This window comes from Rhinatrema bivittatum, chromosome 4 (assembly GCF_901001135.1).
Source record: "Rhinatrema bivittatum chromosome 4, aRhiBiv1.1, whole genome shotgun sequence".
NCBI lineage: Eukaryota > Metazoa > Chordata > Amphibia > Gymnophiona > Rhinatrematidae > Rhinatrema > Rhinatrema bivittatum.
In genome coordinates this window covers 414571609-414592899 of record NC_042618.1, presented here as the reverse complement: position 1 = coordinate 414592899, position 21291 = coordinate 414571609, and the positions used below count along the sequence as shown (strand labels likewise).

Below are 21291 nucleotides of genomic sequence, written 5' to 3'. Positions count from 1 at the left end.
TTGCATTTAAAGAGCCTCCCATGCCCGCAGTGTGGGAAGAATCAAGCATAAAAAACCCTAGATTGTAAAGATTTACACTTCGGGACTAACTTTGAATCTGCAAGGCATTTAACAAGCAAACACAGATTTAAAAGTCAGCCCACGCTGTAAGCAAGGAATACTAGGAGCTGTAAAGAAGCATTGGCTTTGTGTAATTTGAGCTGAGGCAGGAAAAAGAAATCCAGCTTCAGACAAAAGGACTTAACGACTGTACTTAAGTCCATTCAAGTTTCTTTAAGCCGAGAAACTCACCCCTGCCCTCTACCACTGCTCAGGCAGAAGGCAATCTGTTGTCATAGTAATCTGAGCTCTGCCAACTTTACTGACTAAACAGTAAAAGATTGACAACAAGGAACTGAATAATTGTGGAGATTTATTAAGAATTATTAAAGGGTTCTGAAGCAAACACTGGCGAGTATGTAGAATCAGACTGAATAAAAAAGACTGAATTCAACTGAGCACACACTACTTGGGAGATCGAGACCGAAAGGACAGAGTGAAAGCTGCTCTGCTCCTCCCCCCGTCCCTTTGTTACACATCTTGCAGCCAAAAGGCAGAAGCCCTCCCCTCCCCACTATGCTTCAGGAGGCAGGAAGCTGAAAGCAATCAGTTGTCATAGATACCAGACTCCCACCCACGCCAAGGCCAGGGAACAGAGAGCCAGAGGCAACAAAGTGTTAATTAGCCTGGTCCTGTTTCTGAAGTAGCTCAGTAGCTGAAATAAAAAGTATTTGCTACCCACATGGCCGAAGCGGCTTCAGAGCAGAGCACCGCAGAACAGCCAACCAAAGCCACTGAATTAGAAAATGACACACAGCGAATGGGGGAGAAAGGTGAAGGGAGAGATGAAGGCAGCAAATCAAAATGACTGTGCAAGCCAACAGACAAAGGCGGGGAGATGTAAGAGAAAAGCAAACAGGGGCATGAAAACAGTATGGAAAGAGAATGGCATAAGATTAAACAAGAAAGAGAGAGAATCTTAGGAAGCCCCACCCATCTCAAGCACCACATAGAACAGCTGTGGCTTCGTTTCCAAACCTATCAGCTCATCACAAAAGAGTATCTAGAGTTCTTGACACAAACTAGCAACCCAGAAAGCCTTGAAGAAAAGGACCGCCAACAGAACTTGTACCAAATACGCCAAGAAATGGTAATGGACACCTTTAACAGTGCAGAAGTGGATCACCCAACAAGCGAGACCGGCTCTCAGCACTCTCGCACCTCCAAGTGGACATCGAGGTCCGCGAAGTCACGCGAGTCAAGGCACTCGAGCCACTCTCAACTCAGCTCTATCATTCTCCAAAAGAGAGCAGAGTCCCAAGCAGCAATAGCACGCATACAGTATGATGTAGAAGAAGCAGCCCTTAAAAGAGAAGGGATCCGAATAGAGGAACAACGGAAGGCGGCTGCCGCTACAGCTGCTGCCACAGCCGCCGTTACAGCTGCCGCCGAAGCACGCCAAAAGGCTGAATGAGAGATAACCCTGGACTTGTTGCGGCAGAAAAGAGAAGCAGTGATTCTTGAAGCCGAAATTAAGGTATTTGACACGGCCCAGAAACATGGTGACAAGGGGGACCAACTCAGCTTCATGGCCCAGCAGGACACAGCCCAGCAAACGCTGAACTATGTCATGGCTCACCCTCCAACTCACACCGGCTCCAAAACACACCACCACCCCCCATGGCAGCAATCCACTGGCTCTAAATCATACGGATGTACGGCAGCCAACTCAAGAACCCAGCAGACGCCCCAAGCTAAACATTTCCACGCAACCGTGGATCCCAACATCCTGTGGGCATCGGGAACGAGAAAAAACTGGGCAGCCACACTCAGGAAGGGCCCCAGCTGAACACCCCGAGCCTAAACTGGAGACAGTTGACCAACCACAACCCGAGCCAATGCACAACAGGAGTGATGAGTATAGTCAACCACAGGACATCAGTCCAGCAAGGCCTGCTACCTTTCAGGACGAGTCTTCAGAAAGAGAAGACTTAGCAAGGCACATGACCCGCTGAGAATTCATAACCGCAGGGCTCTACATGTTCAACGACAGCCCTAAGAGTTACAGGGCATGGAAATCTGACTTCCAAGATGCTGTAAAGGATCTGAGACTGAACCCGAGCGAAGAGATGAAATTGTTGAAGAAATGGTTGGGACGTGAATCGGCCGAACATGTGATGAGATTAAAAGACGTCCACCTAGATGATCCTCCTACAGCGCTAAAAGCAGTGTGGGAGAGACTTGAGCGATACTATGGAGACCCAGTCACCATAGAGAATGCGTGGTTCGAGGAAATGGAAAACTTTCCAGAAATATCCAAAAAGGATAACTGCAAGTTACAAGAACTGGGAGATCTCCTTCAAGAGGTGGAGACAGCGAAGGCTAAACTAATTTATCCAGGTCTCAACCTTTTGGACACGTCACGAGGCACGAACGTCATCATAAAAAAATTGCCAAGTGATATACGAGATAAATGGGCATCTCATGGTGCATGGTACAAAGAGAAATCAGGGAAGCAAACCAATTTGGCAGTGCAATAATAGTGGGAGGTTTCAATTACCCCAATATTGACTGGGTAAATGTAACATCAGGACTTGCTAGAGACATAAAGTTCCTGGATGTAATAAATGATTGCTTCATGGAGCAATTGGTTCAGGAACCAACAAGAGAGGGAGCTATTTTAGATTTATTTCTTAGTGGAACGCAAGATTTGGTGAGAGAAGTAACAGTGGTGGGGCCACTAGGCAACAGTGATCATAACATGATCAAATTTAAACTAATAACTGGAAGGGAGACAATAAGTAAATCTGCAGCTCTAACACTAAATTTTAAAAAGGGAAACTTTGATAAAATGAGAAAAATAGTTAGAAAAAAACTGAAAGGTGCAGCTGCAAAGGTTAAAAGTGTTCAACAGGCATGGACATTGTTTAAAAATACAATCCTAGAGGCGCAGTCCATATGTATTCCGCTCATTAAGAAAGGTGGAAGGAAGGCAAAACGATTACCGTCATGGTTAAAAGGTGAGGTGAAAGAGGCTATTTTACCCAAAAAAACATCCTTCAAAAATTGGAAGAAGGATCCATCTGAAGAAAATAGGATAAAACATAAGCAATGTCAAGCTAAGTGTAAAACATTGATAAAACAGGCGAAGAGAGAATTTGAAATGAAATTGGCCATAGAGGCAAAAACTCATAATAAAAACTTTTTAAAATATATTCAAAGCAAGAAACCTGTGAGGGAGTCGGTTGGACCATTAGATGACAGAGGGGTTAAAGGGGCTCTTAGGGAAGATAAGGCTATTGCAGAAAGACTAAATGAATTCTTTGCCTCCATGTTTACTAATGAGGATGTTGGGGAGATACCAGTTCCAGAGATGGTTTTCAGGGGTGATGAGTCAGACGAACTGAACGAAATCACTGTGAACCTGGAAGATGTAGTAGGCCAGATTGACAAACTAAAGAGTAGCAAGTCACCTGGACCGGATGGTATGCATCCTAGGGTTCTGAAGGAACTCAAAAATGAAATTTCTGATCTATTAGTTAAAATTTGTAACCTATCATTAAAATCATCCATTGTACCTGAAGACTGGAGCGTGGCCAATGTAACCCCAATATTTAAAAAAGGCTCCAGGGGCGATCCGGGTAACTATAGACCAGTGAGCCTGACTTCAGTGCCGGGAAAAATAGTGGAAACTATTCTCAAGACCAAAATTGTAAAGCATATAGAAAGACATGATTTAATGGAACATAGTCAACATGGATTTACCCAAGGGAAGTCTTGCCTAACAAATCTGCTTCATTTTTTTGAAGGGGTTAATAAACATGTGGATAAAGGTGAACCGGTAGATGTAGTGTATTTGGATTTTCAGAAGGCGTTTCACAAAGTCCCTCATGAGAGGCTTCTATGAAAACTAAAAAGTCATGGGATAGGAGGCGATGTCCTTTCGTGGATTACAAGCTGGTTAAAAGACAGGAAACAGAGAGTAGGATTAAATGGTCAATTTTCTCAGTGGAAAAGGGTAAACAGTGGAGTGCCTCATGGATCTGTACTTGGACCGGTGCTTTTCAATATATATATATAAATGATCTGGAAAGGAATACGACTAGTGAGGTTATCAAATTTGCAGATGATACAAAATTATTCAGAGTAGTTAAATCACAAGCAGACTGTGATACATTGCAGGAGGACCTTGCAAGACTTGAAGATTGGGCATCCAATTGGCAGATGAAATTTAATGTGGACAAGTGCAAGGTGTTGCATATAGGGAAAAATAACCGTTGCTGTAGTTATACAATGTTAGGTTCCATATTAGGAGCTACCACCCAGGAAAAAGATCTAGGCATCATAGTGGATAATACTTTAAAATAGTCAGCTCAGGGTGCTGCAGCAGTCAAAAAAGGAAATAGAATGTTAGGAATTATTAGGAAGAGAATGGTTAATAGAACAGAAAATGTCATAATGCCTTTATATCGCTCCATGGTGAGACCACACCTTGAATACTGTGTACAATTCTGGTCACCGCATCTCAAAAAAGATATAGTTGCGATGGAGAAGGTACAGAGAAGGGCAACCAAAATGATAGAGGGGATGGAACAGCTTCCCTATGGGGAAAGGCTGAAGAGGTTAGGGCTGTTCAGCTTGGAGAAGAGACGGCTGAGGGGGGATATGATAGAGGTCTTTAAGATCATGAGAGGTCTTGAATGAGTAGATGTGACTCGGTTATTTTCACTTTCGAATAATAGAAGGACTAGGGGGCATTCCATGAAGTTAGCAAGTAACACATTTAAGACTAGTCTGAGAAAATTCTTTTTCACTCAACGCACAATAAAGCTCTGGAATTTGTTGCCAGAGGATGTGGTTAGTGCAGTTAGTGTAGCTGGGTTCAAAAAAGGTTTGGATAAGTTCTTGGAGGAGAAGTTCATTAATGGCTATTAATCAATTTTACTTAGGGAATAGCCACTGCTATTAATTGCATCAGTAGCATGGGATCTTCTTTGGTAATTGCCAGGTTCTTATGGCCTGGTTTTGGCCTCTGTTGGAAACAGGATGCTGGGCTTGATGGACCCTTGGTCTGACCCAGCATGGCAATTTCTTATATTCTTAAGACAACAACGAGTACCCACCTTTCCATGTCTTCGCAAACTTCCTACGGGACTTAGCAAGTCGCAGGAATGACCCTAGCTTCTCATACAGCGCACATGAGATACACAAAATCAGCCACCGAGCAGGCGAAAGGCCAACCAAGGAGCACGGCGACAGCAGGAAGCCCATTTCCATGCACAAAACTGAAGTGTCGCCTGCAGCATCTACATCAGACCAACTTCCCGATGTGGATAGGGCAGAGGACCCAGACCGGCAGTGCCCAATACACAAAAAACCTCAGCCACTCAGAAAGTGCAGAGGATTCAAAGGGAAATCTTTGAAAGAGTGCATAGAACTGTTGAAAAAGTACAGAATTTGCTACCGGTGCTGTTCTTCATTTAACCACATGGCTAAAGACTGTGAAAGAGCCATTAAGTGTTCAGAGTGTGGGAGTGACCAACACGATAGCACCCTGTACCCTGATGGAACAAGATTTCACCCTTCGGGAACCTCACGCCCCAGTCCAGACCACGGTGGGGAGGAGAAGGATGAGCAAACGCCAGAACCTGAAGTGATCCCCAAATACACACAAGTGTATGGGAGAAACAGCGAAGGGAAATCCTGCACAAAAATATGCTTGGCCAGAGTGTGTCCTGAAGAGTCATAGATGAGCAGAGCAACAGATCCCTGGGCAAGGCCGGAATTCTTCGACTTGTTTGACATCCGTCACCACTCCTCTCCGTACAACCTCAAAACCTGCTCAGGAGTCACCCATGTGACAAGGAGGAGAGCAGGCGGATATGTGATAAAAGCGATGGACGGCAGCATCAAGTTGAACTTGCCCATGCTCATCGAGTGCGATCAGATGTCTGACAACAGAGATGAGATTCCCACATCAGAAGCCACTCGGCATCATACTTATCTAAAGTCCATAATGCACCAGCTCCCACCACTAGACCCGGAAGCAGAAATCCTGCTGCTATTGGGCAGAGATGCACCAGCAATGACCAAGGTCTTGGAGATGCGTGATGGCCCAACAGCCGGTCCCTTCACTTACCGACTCGCCTTAGGATGAATGATAGTCGGCGAAGTCGACTTGAAGCAAACAAAGGGACCAAGCGTTCAGACGTACGCCACGAATGTCTCAGAGGATGGAAATCCTACCCTATTTGAACCGTGTCCTAATCACCTAAGCACCAAGTAGATCCTAAGCTGCGAAGGACCGAATCTCAATTCAGCTACCAGCCAGATCATCCCCCCATCAGATGTAGAAGAACATCTAGGTGACCCAGTGCTTCAAGTCGCCAAGGATGACGACAAACCTACCCTTTCGGTAGAGAATAGTCCATCGCCTGCAGTGGCTATGCCCTGGCTCAGAAGGACAGCCCAAGGAGGAGATAAAGAGTATGACGCAGATGCCAGACGCCTCGTGGAAAAGGACTTCTACGTATATGACAAGCTAAGGTCCTTATACACTGCAGAGGAAGCAATACTGGCAAGCACCAGTCTAAGGCTCCATGAAATAGCCTCCGACAGGCCTCAAGTAACGAAGGCAAATCCTTTAGATGATCATGCCAGAGATTCAGAGGACTCAGACCTGAGAGTGGACACACCTCCTCTCCAACGAAGCCTTGGGTTAAATTGGGATCCAAAGAGTGATGTCTCCACATCCCAAGTCTCGACCCAAGGTGAACCGTACACTCACCAAGGTGTCCCGTCCACAGTCAACAGCCAGCATGATCCACTGGGGTTTGTGACTCCAGCCACGATACAAGGAAGAGCCTTGTTAAGAAAGTCTTCATCAAGTGCCACCGAGTGGGACACCCCCACTACCTCTAGCAATGAAGCCAGAATGGGAAAAGTGGAAGAGCTCCCTAAAGGCACTCGAACAGTTCCACATACCATGCACCCACATAGCAACACCACTCAATACAGCCAGCCGCAAGGAGATCTGCATCTTCTCGGAGACATCAGTGAAGGCCGTAGCTGCGGTAGGCTATTTGAGAGTGACAGACGCAGAAGGAACAGTGCGTGGAGACTTCATCTTCGGCAAAGCCAAGCTAGCACCACAGCCTAACCACACTATACCACGTCTAGAATTGTGTGGAGCGGCACTATCAGTGGAAACAGTGGAGTTAATGACAGCTAAAAAGGAAAATTGGTTCTTACCTGCTAATTTTCGTTCCTGTAGTACCAAGGATCAGTCCAGACCGCTGGGTTGTGTCTCCCTTCCAGCAGAGGGAGTCAGAGAAAAAAAACTGAAAAAGGCACCCCTCTTAACTTGGTGTGCCACCTGCAATCCCTCAGTATATACGATATCAAAGCAGAATAACCAAAAAAGGAGAACAAATCCCCAAACATAACAACCAGTGGCTACAACAATAAGCGCGGTAAAAGAAACAAACCGTACCGCCGCATAACATATCCATCAAGAAGATTCCTTCCCATGCCTGTAAAGAACTCTGCCGAGGTAACAAGAAGGAAGAAAACATACAGAAAAAACGGACTCTCCAAAAAACCCAAGGGCGGTCGTCTGGACTGATCATTGGTACTACAGGAATGAAAATTAACAGGTAAGAACCAATTTTCCTTTCCCTGTACGTACCAGGATCAGTCCAGACCACTGTGATGTATCAGAGCTGCCCTAACTGGGGTGGGAACTGGAGAGTCCCGCACGAAGAACACTGCTGCCAAAACAGTCGACCTCCGGATCCCGGACATCCAAAAGATAATGTTTCGCAAAAGTATGCAAACATTTCCAAGTGGCTGCTCTACAAATCTCCTGCAGCGAGACAGACTGGCTCTCCGCCCAAGAAGCCGCTTGAGACCTGATAGAGTGCGCTTTCAAGCCTTCTGGTATGGCACGCCCCACGCAAAGATAAGTGGAGGAAATGCCTCCTTCAAGCACCTAGCAACCGTAGCTTTGGATACCTTGTGTCCCCATCTAGGACCAGTCAATAAGACAAACAAATGATCCGATTATCGAAAAGCATTAGTCACCTCTAGATAGCGAAGGAGAACCCGGCGCACATCCAACTTATGCAGATCCTTATCCGTCTCAGAAGTCGGATACAAATTAGGGAAATCCGGTAACTCTACCGTCTGATTGACATGAAAAGACGATATCACCTTGGGCAAGAAGGAGGGAACAGTCCGCAGCGAAACTCCGGAATCCGAAATACGAAGATACGGATCCCGTCATGACAAAGCTTGAAGCTCTGAGATTCGCCGCACGGAGGTAATGGCTACCAAAAACACAGTCTTGAGTGTCAAATCCTTCAACGTAGCCCGCCAGAGGGGCTCAAAAGGAAGACCACATAAGCCCTTAAGAACTAAATTCAAGCTCCTGGCAGGACAAATTTGTCGTACCGGCGGGCGCAAATACTTGGCCCCCTTCAAAAAACGGGACACATCTGGATGAGCTGCCAGCAAAAAACCATCAATCTTGCCCTGCAGGCAACCCAGTGCCGCAACCTGCACCCGGAGAGAACTGCAAGCTAGACCTTTCTTCAGTCCCTCCTGCAGGAAGGATAGGATGTGTGTCACCAAAGCCAGATGCGGGGGGATGTTCAAACCTTGGCACCAAGAATCGAAAACTTTCCAAACATGAATATAAGCCAATGACGTGGACGATTTCCGTGCTTGCAAAAGGGTAGAAATAACCGAATCTGAATATCCCCTTTTCCTCAATTGCCTCCTCTCATAAACCAGGTCGCTAGACAAAAGCGATCTGCTTGATCTAAAAATACTGGACCTTGTCGAAGAAGATTCGGAAGGTGGGTGAGATGCACCGGACCGTCAATCGCCAATTAGATCAGATACACAAACCACGGCCTTCGGGGCCACTCTGGGGCTACCAGAATGACAGACCCCACGTGGTTCTCTATCCGACGCACGATCTTGCCCACTAGTGGCCAAGGAGGAAACATATACAGTAGTACGCCGCGGGGCCACGGAATGACAAGAGCATCCACTCCTTCCGACCCGTGGTCTCTCCGATGACTGAAAAACCGGGGCGCCTTTGCATTTGTCAGAGTTGCCATCAGGTCGAGGTGTGGAACCACCCAACGACGAGTGATCAGCCGGAAGACTGCATCGGACAATTCCCACTCGCCGGGATCTAGATGCTGGCGGCTGAGAAAGTCTGCCTGCACATTGTCTACCCTGGCTATGTGCGAGGCCACCAGCCAGACCAGATGTCGTTCTGCCCACGTCATGAGCCTTTCGGCCTCCCAGGCCACTGACTGGCTCCTGGTTCCCCCTTGGCGGTTGATGTAGGCTACCGTCGTCGCATTGTCTGACAAGACTCGCACCGCACACTGAGCTACCAGAGGGAGAAACACGCGTAACGCCAGGTGTATCGCCCTGGTTTCCAATCGATTGATTGACCACTTCGCCTGATAACTTGTCCAACAACCCTGAGCGGATTGTGACTGGCAAACTGCTCCCCAACCAGTAAGGCTGGCATCCGTCATGACTATTACCCACTGCGGCTCCTCCAGGTCCATCCCCTGTAACAAGTGGGCCGGAATCAACCACCAATCGAGACTGGACCTGGCTGGTTCCATCAGTGGCAAAGGCAGGCGAAACTCCTCCGATTTCACATCCCACCAAGAAAGCAATGCGCATTGTAATGGTCTCATATGCGCCCACGCCCAGGGAACCACCTCCAGAGTAGACACCATGGAACCAAGTACCTGCAAATAATCCCATACTATGGGCAGGGGTAAAGACATGAGCCGATGGATCTGCAGCACTAACTTGAGCCTCTTCTCCCGAATGAGGAAGACCTTGCCTACAGAGGCATCGAAGCGTGCTCCCAGGAAGTTGAGAACCTGAGATGGTACCAACTGGCTCTTGGCAAAGTTGACCACCCAACCAAGAGTCTGGAGCTGGAGTAGAACCTTGCTCACTGCTTCCCGACAGAGGCTCTCCAATTTGGCCCAGATGAACCAATCGTCAAGGTATGGGTGAACCAAGATCCCCTGTCGCCGGAGGGCCGCTGCTACGACTACCATTACCTTGGTGAAGACCCGAGGTGCTGTCGCTAAGCCGAACGGAAGTGCTTGGAACTGATAATGCTCCCCCAGGACCATGAACCGGAGAAACCGCTGATGGCACTCGCGTATCCCGATGTGAAGATACGCCTCGGTCAGGTCCAAAGAGGCCAAATATTCTCCCGAGTGGACGGCCGCAATGACCGACCGTAGAGTCTCGAGGCGAAATCGGGGGACCTGAAGTGCTCGGTTGACTGCCTTGAGATCCAATACTGGCCGGAAGGACCCCTCCTCCTTCGGGGCTACGAAATAGATGGAGTACCTTCCAGCCCTGCACTCCTCTGGAGGGACCAGAACAATAGCCCCCAGTGAATTCAAGCGACTCAGGGTTTGCCCGACTACCTCTTGCTTGGCCAGAGAGCCAGCAGGAGAAATCAGAAAAAGATCCCGTAACAGACGGGCAAAATCCAACTCTTAACTGTGGGCGATGATATTGAGGACCCACTGGTCCGACGTGATCCTGACCCACTCCTCGAGAAACAGGGAGAGACGACCTCCCACCACAGGAACCGGGGAGAGGGTGGGAGCACCTTCATTGGGACTGCTTACCTCCGGTGGCCCCTTGACAACCTCCCTCCCGAAATGGCCTCCGACCATGAAAGGAAGTAGGCCAAGACTGAGCCCTCTGAGTCTGTTGTTGGGCGGGAAAGGCGGGCAGCTGCAACTGCCGAAATCTGCGCTGTCCTCGGAAATGGTAACGCACTGCCCCAAAGGGCCTGGAAGACTTAGGCTTGTCTTCTGGCAATTTATACACCTTATTCTCCCCAAGAGACTTAATAAGGGCGTCAAGTTCCTCCCCAAACAACAATTTTCCCTTAAAAGGAAGCCTGCCCAACTGAGTTTTGGAAGAAACGTCCGCGGACCAGTTCCGGAGCCAGAGAAGCCATCTAGCCGAAACTGCAGTGGCCATGTTGCGTGAAGATGCCCGCAACAGATCATATAATGCATCCGTTGTGTAAGCTACCGTGGACTCCATCCTATTTGCCTGATCTGCTTCCTCTGGCGGCAACACCTGTGATGTGAGCATTTGCTGGACCCACCCGAGGGGGCGCTCGCTGCATGAGGCTACTGCAGACTGCCGCTCTAACACAGAGCGCTGACACCTCAAAAATGCGCTTGAGGAGGACTTCTAGCCGCCTATCCTATAAGTCCTTAAGAGCTGTCGCTCCCGTAATAGGAATGGTGGTCCGCTTGGTGACTGCAGTAACCGACGCGTCCACCTTGGGAATCCTGAGAATATTAAAGGCTTCCTCGGGTAAAGGGTAGAGTTTGTCCATCGCCCGTCCCACCCACAGGGTTGCGTCCGGAGATTCCCACTCCTGAGTGACCAACTGCTTAAGCATTGGGTGGAAAGGAAAAGTTTGGGGCAGGGCACGCAGTCCCGAGAGGACTGGTTTCCCCTTAACTGGCTCCGAGCTGGGGACTGGTGCCTCCACTTCCAGTTCCTCCAGGACATAGGGGATCAAGGGATCCAACTCCTCCCGGCGAAACAGCCGAGAAACCCGGGGGTCATCCCCCTCTACTGGAGCGGACTCATCAATACCCCCCCCATCTAGGTTTTGGAGGAGAGGATCCAGAAAAAATCACAAAGGAGCAGGATCCGGAGCTCCCCCAGGGGCCGAAAGAGCATCCAGAGACGTGTCCCACCGCGCAATCTTCGCGGGAGGGGGCTGCTCATCTTGCTGATGAGCTTCCGCCTCCAAAAAAGCCCTATGCATAAGTAAAATAAATTTTGAAGAAAAAACTGACTGGCCCTTTAAGGGAACAGATAGGTGAGGAGGGGGGGGCGGGGAGGACCGGGCTCCCCGAGAGGGCGGGCCCTGGATTGTGCGGTCAAACGGGACTCAGATTGGGAGGAGAAATTGGAGAATCTGCTCCCCCAGTCGGCAGGCAGGGCTCCGACAAAATGTCTGCCGTTCCCGCACGTGCCGGCGACGGACACGATCACGATCGCCGTTCCGCGCCTCGTGGCAAAATGGGCCCAAATTCACCCCAGGATGAGCCCTCCCCCCCGGGGAGGCAGCGGGCACAAACCCCATCCCACGAGAGGCACAAACCCGCATCCCCACATGCTGAGCACAATAGCCCTCATGGCATCCCGGGGTGGGGGTGGTTTCAAACAGCACAGTAGGAAAGAAAAAAAGAATAATTTAAAATACCCTGCTGACTCGCAGCCTTCCGGAGCTCTGGGAATGCTGCAGCACCCGAGGAAACCCGTCTTGGGGCGCCGAGGGGAGGGACCGGCCCACCGGTTAATCCCCCTCCAGAGATAGACTGCCCTCCAGGAACAAGGCTTTTAGAGCTGCCAGCCCCTGCCTTACCTCTGCCTGCTGAGTGAAGAGCCTGAGAAAATAAAACCACACTGAGCTTTTTTTTTTTTTTTTTATACAACCAACTTGCTGTAGCCAAAGGTGTTAACTAAATCATCCAGAGCCTTAGAACTCTGTAAAAAAAAAAAAAAAAAAAAAAAAAGTGTAACTAAATTTAAAGAAATTGAAAAATCAGGACCGCAGGTTCTGTCAACCCTTCTGCTGAGAGTCAGAGAAAATACTGAGGGATCGCAGGTGGCACACCAGGTTAAGAGGGGTGCCTTTTTCAGTTTTTTTTCTCTGACTCCCTCTGCTGGAAGGGAGACACAACCCAGCGGTCTGGACTGATCCTGGTACGTACAGGGAATAGACATTCGAATTGATGCTGTCCATCTTCACATGGACAGCAAAGTAGTACTGAACTACATCTACAACCAGACAACAAGGTTCCATGTATTCCCTCAGCTCTGGGGTTCAGCCACCCGGATCCGCCCCGACTGTGGAACCGACTTCGCAGGAACCTGTAAAGAGTTGGGCATTGCATCCGTCACGCTTTTGACGCAAAAGACTATGAACATTCCGGTGCCTCGCGGAAACTTGACGGCAGGGAGCTCCACAAGCGTCAATGGAAACAATTCCAACAGCTTGCCAACTCCCTTTGGACCCGTCGGAAGAAAGAGTACTCGCCGACTCTCCAGCATCGAAGCAAGTGGCGATCCAAGATCTTCTACAGGCCCATCAATGAAGTGGTACTCCTCATTCCGCACGAAGAAACTTGAACTTCGTGGACCGTTATCCACACCAAAACTCTCTCTCTCTTTGTGCTGTCTGTCTTTCGTTTCAGCTTGGTGAAACCCTGTGAAGAAGACACCGCCTATCGCCTGGACAGCAGAGATGATCGAGAACTCCTTTGAACATCGGAAGATCTGGTCGCAATGAACTTTCCATTGTTGCATAATGATATAAGAACTGATATAGTGGTATCTTGCTATACCAGACGGGGAGTGTTCTGTCCCCAGCAATGGGTACATTTTGGTATCTGTATGTACATTGCAGTTTAACCGTGTCTAGTGCAGTCCTTACTTGTAACCAATGATAAAAGCCTGTGAGCCCTGCCTTTAAGGGGAGTTTTGCCTTTAAGAGAAACTCCTTCCCCCCTGCTTCTCTCATTGGGAAGGGTCTGCATGCCCTCTCAATCTAACTTGAGTCTTCTTAAGTGCCTTATTGGCTCAAGGAACTGCCCTTCATGCCCCCCGTGTCACATGGATCCTAGGCTCGCTACCATTGGATCTCGCCCTCTAGCCCCAGCTTGTTGGGACGTTTCCTGTAATCACTTCCCAAGACTGTTAGTCTAAGCCAGGCGGCGTTAAAGGCTAGAAGTGCCTGCAGCCTCTGAAATATAATTAGCCTTTTTACGTCTCTTCTCACCGCTTTAATTCTAAAGACCAATCAGCTTTAGAACCCCCTGCCTTCTCATCCTGAATCCCAAGAAACTCCATCTCCCTTCTCCTGCCTATCTCCAGTTACAAAGATCTCTGCCTGGGGCATATATACTTTTGGAAGCAACAATTGTAAGTAATGGAAAATTATCTGTGCAATAAATACTTTCAAACTTAAAAGATCTTTGTCCTGATGACTGATTAAGAAGGGAAGTTAGCTGTCTGGATGAGGGAAATTCGTATATTTCTTAATGAGCCAGCACACTCTCTCTTTCAAAAATTTCCCTAAACATGCCCCTTTTGGAGTGGAGGAGTAGCCTAGTGGTTAGAGCATTGGGCTATGAACCAGGAGACCAGGGTTCGAGTCCCACTGTTGCTCCTTGTGACCTTGGGTAAATCACTTTACCCTCCATTGCCTAAGGTACAAACCAATGGGCAGATTTTATAAAACCTGTGCACTCGGCCTACATTTGTGCGTGCTACCCGGCACGCACAAAGATACGCCCGATTTTATAACATGTCTAACCCGCTCCACAGCCCTACCTAAATCCCCCCCCCCCCCCACCTTTATTTTATTATTTACGTCTGCCTCTGGTAGACGTAACTTGCCGGCGCGCGATCCCCCAGCACGGCCGCTGTGCCAGAGGCCTCGGTCCTGCCCCCGCCCCTTTCACAAAGCCCTGGGACAATCGCACATCCCGGGGCTTGTGCGCGTTGCTGGTCCTATGCAAAACAGGCTCGGCGCGCGTAACCCTTTTAAAATCCACCCCTTAGATTGTAAGCCCTCTGGGGATAGGGAAATACCTACAGTACCTGAAATGTAATCCACTTTGAAGTGCTTAAAAAAAGTGCAAAAAGCAGAATATAAATTAAATTAAAATGAAATTATCGTGGGTGTTATCCATGCGTTAATAATGCATGATGAATCTAAGGGGAAATAAGGTACCCTGCTTGCTCTCTTAATTGTGCTCTCCCTGGTTTCCAGCAATTCTGCAGGGACCTGTAAATTCTGCAGTCTGGATTTTATGGCTCTTACCGTGGTATAACAGAAGATCAAGTCAGCTTACTATAGTAATGTCCTTACTGTTGAGACTTTCTTAAACTTGCTGGCAGGGAATGATAAATCAAACATCTAATTTTAAATGAAGGTCTGCAGCAACACAATGGAAAAAGGAACTGCAGAAGTCAGATTCATACATGGCAAACTTGTGCTATACTAACAGCTGTGTGACATTCAGATCATGTGATGATCTCAAGGTAGAAAAACTGTATAATTAGGCAGTGAACAGAGCCAGAAGGATTCTAGGATGCACTGAAAGAGACATAACAAGCAGAAATAAGGAGATGATAATGCCTCTGTACAAGTAATTGTTGAGACTTTACCTAGAATAGTGTGTCCAAATCTGGAGACTCTACCTTTAAAAGGCTATAGATAGGTTGGAAGCAATCCACTGAAAGGCTACCATAACAGTGAAGGGTTTACACCAAAAGCTATATGAGACAGGTCTTAAGGATCTAAATATGTACTGTATATCTTATAGAACAGAAGAGATGGGAATTATGATAAAAACATTCACATATCTCAATCATATAAATCAAGTGCAGGAAACAAACTTTTCAGGGGAAAGAATGTTCAGAACAAAAAGCAAAAATACACATCTCCAGTGGGGTAGAATCAGGAGCAACACCAGAAAATATAAAAGAAAATATTTCTTTGTAGAAAGGTGGTAAAGACATAACAGAATAGCCTTACAGTACAGGTGGTGAAGACAAGAATAGTAAGGATTCAAGAAATCCCAGAAAATGCAAAGACTCCCCAGCAGTGAAGTGAGGGGAAAGTCACAGATCAATTGGGGTCTAGGGCACTGCTCTAGGAATTCAATTGAGCAGGCTAAATAGGCCTAATACACCTTATCTACCATTGATAAGGAAGCTAGAGATTTAAGAGTCATATTTGACTCAAAGCTTTAATTAAAAGCTCACATTAAAATGATTGTACAAAAGTCCTTTTTAAGTTGCAGGAACTCAAATCATATTTAGAAGCATAATTTTCAGACAGTATTGAAATCGCAGATGATATCTGGACTAGATTATTGTAATTCCATCTATCCTGGCCTTCCCTCAGATAACATTAAAAGCTCTTCAAATAATCCAAAATTCTGCATGTATTCTTACAGGGGCCCACTCATTTATTTTATTTTTATTTATAGTCTGCTTTTTGACACTTCAAAGCAGATTACATTCAGGCACTGTAGGTATTTCTGTATTGCTACAAGGCTTACAATCTAACAGGGTTCATTCATCAAATTGCTTTAGGACCTTATGGAGCAATAATAGGCTCTAATGTAGAGATTACTTACCTGATAATCTCCTTTTCCTTAGTGTATGCAGATGGACTCAAAACAAATGGGTATAGTGTGATCGTGCTAGCAGTTGGAGACGGATCTGACGTCAGCACGGGTACATATACCCCCACAGGAAGTGTAGCAATTCAGTAATCTTCCTTGCAAAAGCTTTATGGATATATGTGTGACTGACCGATCGATTAAATAAACAGGATTACCCTGACCAATTGATGTTAGCTGGAGACCGCCAGTGTACTCAGCCGGAAGGCGTCGACACCCAGCAGGGTGGATGCCCTATATAAGAAAACATGGCTTACCGTGAGTAGGCGAATCCCCATGTATACCAGCAGCCGGGCGGGATGCTCAGTCCATCTGCATACACTAAGGAAAAGGAGATTATCAGGTAAGTAATCTCTACATTTCCTATCGTGTAGCAGATGGACTCAAAACAAATGGGATGTACAAAAGCTACTCCCGGACTGGGTGGGAGGCTGCCTGAGGACTGTGTAGGATTGCCCTTGCAAATGCTGTGTCCTCCCTGGCCTGGACGTCCAGACGGTAGAATCTGGAGAAGGTATGGAGGGAGGACCACGTCGCCGCTTTACATATCTCTGCCGGCGACAGCATCCTAGTTTCTGCCCAAGAGGCCGCGTGCGCTCTGGTAGAGTGAGCCTTGACCTGTAGAGACGGTGGTTTTCCCGCCGCCTTGATAACTTCTTTGATCCAGCGGGCGATGGTTGGCCATGAGGCCGCTTTCCCTTGCTTCTTCCTGCTGTGAAGGACGAACAGATGGTCCGTCTTTCGTACTGCTTCTGACATTTCCAAGTATCTGGCCAGTATTCTGCCGATGTCGAGATGACGCAGTATTCGACCTTCTTCTGACTTCTTAAACCTTCCGTAGATGGCAAGGATATGGTTTGGTTGAGGTGAAATTGTGAGACTACTTTGGGTAAAAAGGAAGGAACCGTGCGAAGATGGATAGCCTCTGGAGTGATTCTGAGAAAGGGATCACGGCAGGACAGTGCTTGTAGCTCTGAGATGCGGCGTGCTGAACATACGGCCAGCAAGAACACCATCTTCAAGGTTAACAAATGGAGAGACAGGCCTCGAAGGGGCCTGAAGGCGGATCCCGCTAGAAATTCCAATACTAGGTTGAGGTTCCACAAGGGCACTGGCCACTTCAGTGGTGGGCGAATGTGTTTGATTCCTTTCAGGAAACGTGAAACGTCTGGGTGTTTGGAAATGGAGTTGCCGTCACTCCTGGGACCGTAGCAAGACAGTGCTGCTACCTGAACCTTGAAGGAGCTGAGGGACAGACCCTTCTGAAGTCCATCTTGTAGGAAGTCCAAAATGAGAGGGATCTTAGCGGCATGTGAATTGGTGCTGTGAGAGTCGCACCAGGCTTCAAAAACTCTCCAGATTCTTATATATGTTAGTGATGTGGAGAACTTGCGTGCTCGGAGGAGTGTATCTATTACCGGCTCTGAGTATCCTCTTTTCTTCAGTCTAGCCCTCTCAATGGCCAGACCGTAAGAGAGAATTGAGCTGGATCCTCGTGAAGGATGGGACCTTGCCGCAGCAGGTCCCTGTGCGGAGGCAGGCGTAGAGGAGTCCCTGCCAGTAGTCTTCTCATGTCTGCGTACCAGGGTCTTCTTGGCCAGTCCGAGGCCACTAGAAAAACTAGGCCTCTGTGTCGCTGAATCCTGTGTACAATGGCGCCCAGCAGGGGCCACGGAGGAAAGGCGTATAGCAGGATCCACTGAGGCCACGGTTGTACCAGGGCATCGATCCCCTGGGCTCGAGGATCCCACCTGCGGCTGAAATATCTGGGAACTTGAGCGTTGGACCTGTCCGCTAATAGGTCCATGGCTGGCGTCCCCATTGATCCACAATTATCTGAAAAGCTGTGGGTGACAGCTGCCACTCCCCCGGGTTTAGGCTTTCCCTGCTGAGGAAGTCTGCCGTCGTGTTGTCCTTCCCGGCAATGTGGACGGTGGAGATGTCCTGAAGATTTGCTTCTGCCCAAATCATCAGGGGAGTGATTTCTAGGGACACTTGTTGGCTTCTGGTTCCGCCCTGTCGATTGATGTATGCCACCGTGGTGGCATTGTCTGACATCACTCTGACCGCTCTGTCGCGAAGTCTGTGGGCAAATCGCAGGCACGCTAGCCTGACTGCCCGCGCCTCTAGTCGGCTGATGTTCCACCTTGACTCTTCTCTGGTCCACCGCCCTTGGGCGGTGAGTTCTTCGCAGTGTGCTCCCCATCCGTTCAGGCTGGCATCTGTGGTGAGCAGAATCCAGGTTGGGGAGGACATTCTTGACCCCCAGCTCATGTGGCCGGGCTGTAACCACCACCGTAGCTGATTCCACACTCTGGTCGGCAGAGGTAGGTGTATGGTGTAGTTCTGTGATCGTGGGCTCCATCGAGATAGAAGGGCGCGTTGCAATGGTCTCATATGAGCCCACGCCCATGGCACCACCTCCAGAGTGGATGCCATGAGGCCGAGGACTTGTAGGTAATCCCGAGCTGTGGGCCGGCTGGCGCTCAGCAGGACCTGCAGATGATTCCGGGACCTATCGCAGCAACATTCCTCTGAGATAATAGGACCCCTGCTGTGAGAACACATCACATTTTGATGAATTTAGGCCTAAGTTTGTAGCTGAGACAACGAGGGTAAAGTAACTTGTCCAAGGTCACAAGGAGCGATAGTGGATTTGATCCATATCCTTAGTTCACAGTCCACTGCTCTAACTACTAGGTCCACTCATTTTGAACATATCTTGCCAATTTTGTATGCATTGCATTGGTTGCCAGTGGAATGGAGGATACAATATAAGATATTATCAATGAACCATAAGGCACTGAACAATGAGGCCTTGCAATGTATTAACTCATTACTAAAATGTCATCAGCCAGCAAGATGTCTTCAATCCACGAGGTATCTGCTGAATGTGCCTTCTCTCTGGTGCATCACAATAGAGGCTGTTTGTGTTAACGGGCCCAATATTATGGAATCAGCTCCCTGATATTCTCTGGATGTGGGTATGCTTCAAAACATTTAAAAAGCATTTAAAATCTCTTATTTAGAGAAATGTTCAATTTGAATTGCAATTAAAATTGCATCAAAAATTCTCAGAAGTACAAATGGCCTGATCACAGTTTTGATGCTGTATTGAACAGAGTACTAGTTTTAGTTTAGGTTATTTTGTAAATATGTCTTATCATTTAATTATGTAAGCCTTTTAGGACTTCAGATAATGCGGCATAGATATTTATAAAAACAGTCTTATCTTGCACTATCCTCCAGCAAGCCACCATTTTCAAAAGTATAGCCTGTGCTATCTTCTGGCTGGCTAACCTTTCATCAAACGCAGGTACATATTCTGTTATCACTCAGTGCAATTTGTAAATATCTTTTGTTTTGTATATCATTTCTACAAAAACCGTTTCAACAACCAACATTATTGTATAGGTCAATTACCTGATCTAGGTTTTTGAAAAGAAGAATATCTTTGCAGGCATCCTGAAGTCTGCATCGTTGCTCATCTGTTTTTGGATGAACCACCTGGATAGTAAGACATTAAAATAGGATCAGGACCTCAACACTAAGTTGTTGTATATTTCAATCTATGGCACTGAATCATGAAACATAAGGAAACCAAATAAAGCAGAGTTGCTTACCTCTAACAGGTGTTCTCCGAGAACTGCAGGATGTTAGTCCACAAACATGGGTGACATCATCAGATGGAGCCCAGATGCAGAAAACTTATGTCAATGTTTCTAGATCTTTGACTAGGCACACTGAGCATGCCCAGCATGCCCTATACCACGTGTCCACGCGGGTCCCTTTTCAGTCTCATAACATAGGAGAAACCCAACTCCAGGGGATATTGGGTGGGTGTCGTGAGGACTAACATCCTGCTGTCCTTAACACCTGTTACAGGTAACTCTGCTTTCCCAGAGGACAAGCAGGATGGTAGTCCTCACAATTGGGTGAATCCCTAGTTACAGGCTGCTCCCCAACACAAAAAGGGGGACCAATGGACTCCTAACCAGGTGCCAACGGGCACAACAAAATGGTGCTGTTGGTAACAGAGGGGGAGAATTGGGTTCTACACCTCAAACAGGTTCAGAAGGACAGACTGGCCGAATCTACTGTCAGGTTGGCCATCCCTATCCAGACAATAGTGAGATGCGAATGTGTGGCGAGAACTCTATGTCACAGCCTTGCAGATTTCCTCCACGGGAACTGCTCGCAAGTGGGCCACTGACACTGCCATGGCTCTGACAGAATGAGCCTTGACATGACCCCTAATATGCAGTCCCACCTGGGCATAACAGAAGGAGATGCAATCTGCTAGCCAATGGCAATGCCCAACCTATTCTTATCAAAAATAAAGTTGGCTGGACTGTCTATGGGCTTCTGTCCGCTCCAGATGGAAAGCTAAGCCTTGCTTGCAGTCCAAACTGTGCAGTGCTCATTCGCCTTGGTGCGAATGGGGCCTGGGGAAGAATATTGGCAGTACGATCGACTGGTTAAGATGGAAATCCATCACCACCTTAGGCAGGAACTTAGGGTGTGAAACGCAAGACCACTCTTTCATGATAGTGACTTATCTACCTTATACCAAGTTTAAGGCCTGGAGCTCACTGACCCTGCATACTGAAGTGACCACCACCAAAAATATGACTTTCCATGTCAGGTACTTCAGGTCACAGGTGCACAGCATCTCAAAAGGAGCTTTCATCAACTGAGCTAACATGACATTGAGTTCCCAAGACACAGCAGGAGGCCTTAAGGGAGGTTTCAATTGAAACAGGCCCCACATGAAATGTACAACTATAGGTTGTACAGAGATTGGCGTACCATCTACACTGTGATGGTAAGCGCCAACTGCACTAAGATGAACTCTAATGGAGTTGGTTTTTAAGCTAGCCTCCGATAGGTGTAGAAGGTAGTCAAGCATTTTTGTGTGGGGCAAGTGAATGGATCTAGGGCCTTCTGCTCACACCATACA

At 47.7% G+C, this 21291-nt stretch overlaps 1 protein-coding gene across 1 annotated transcript in view; it reads right to left on the bottom strand.

Annotated features, from left to right (window-relative positions):
* The window catches only part of PRKAR2A (protein kinase cAMP-dependent type II regulatory subunit alpha), a 394405-nt gene that overhangs the window by 121463 nt on the left and 251651 nt on the right, over positions 1-21291 (bottom strand). The window contains exon 4 of the mRNA XM_029601279.1: positions 19755-19838. Within this exon, the coding sequence (XP_029457139.1) occupies positions 19755-19838 (84 nt within the window). The remainder of the gene's footprint in view (positions 1-19754; positions 19839-21291) is intronic.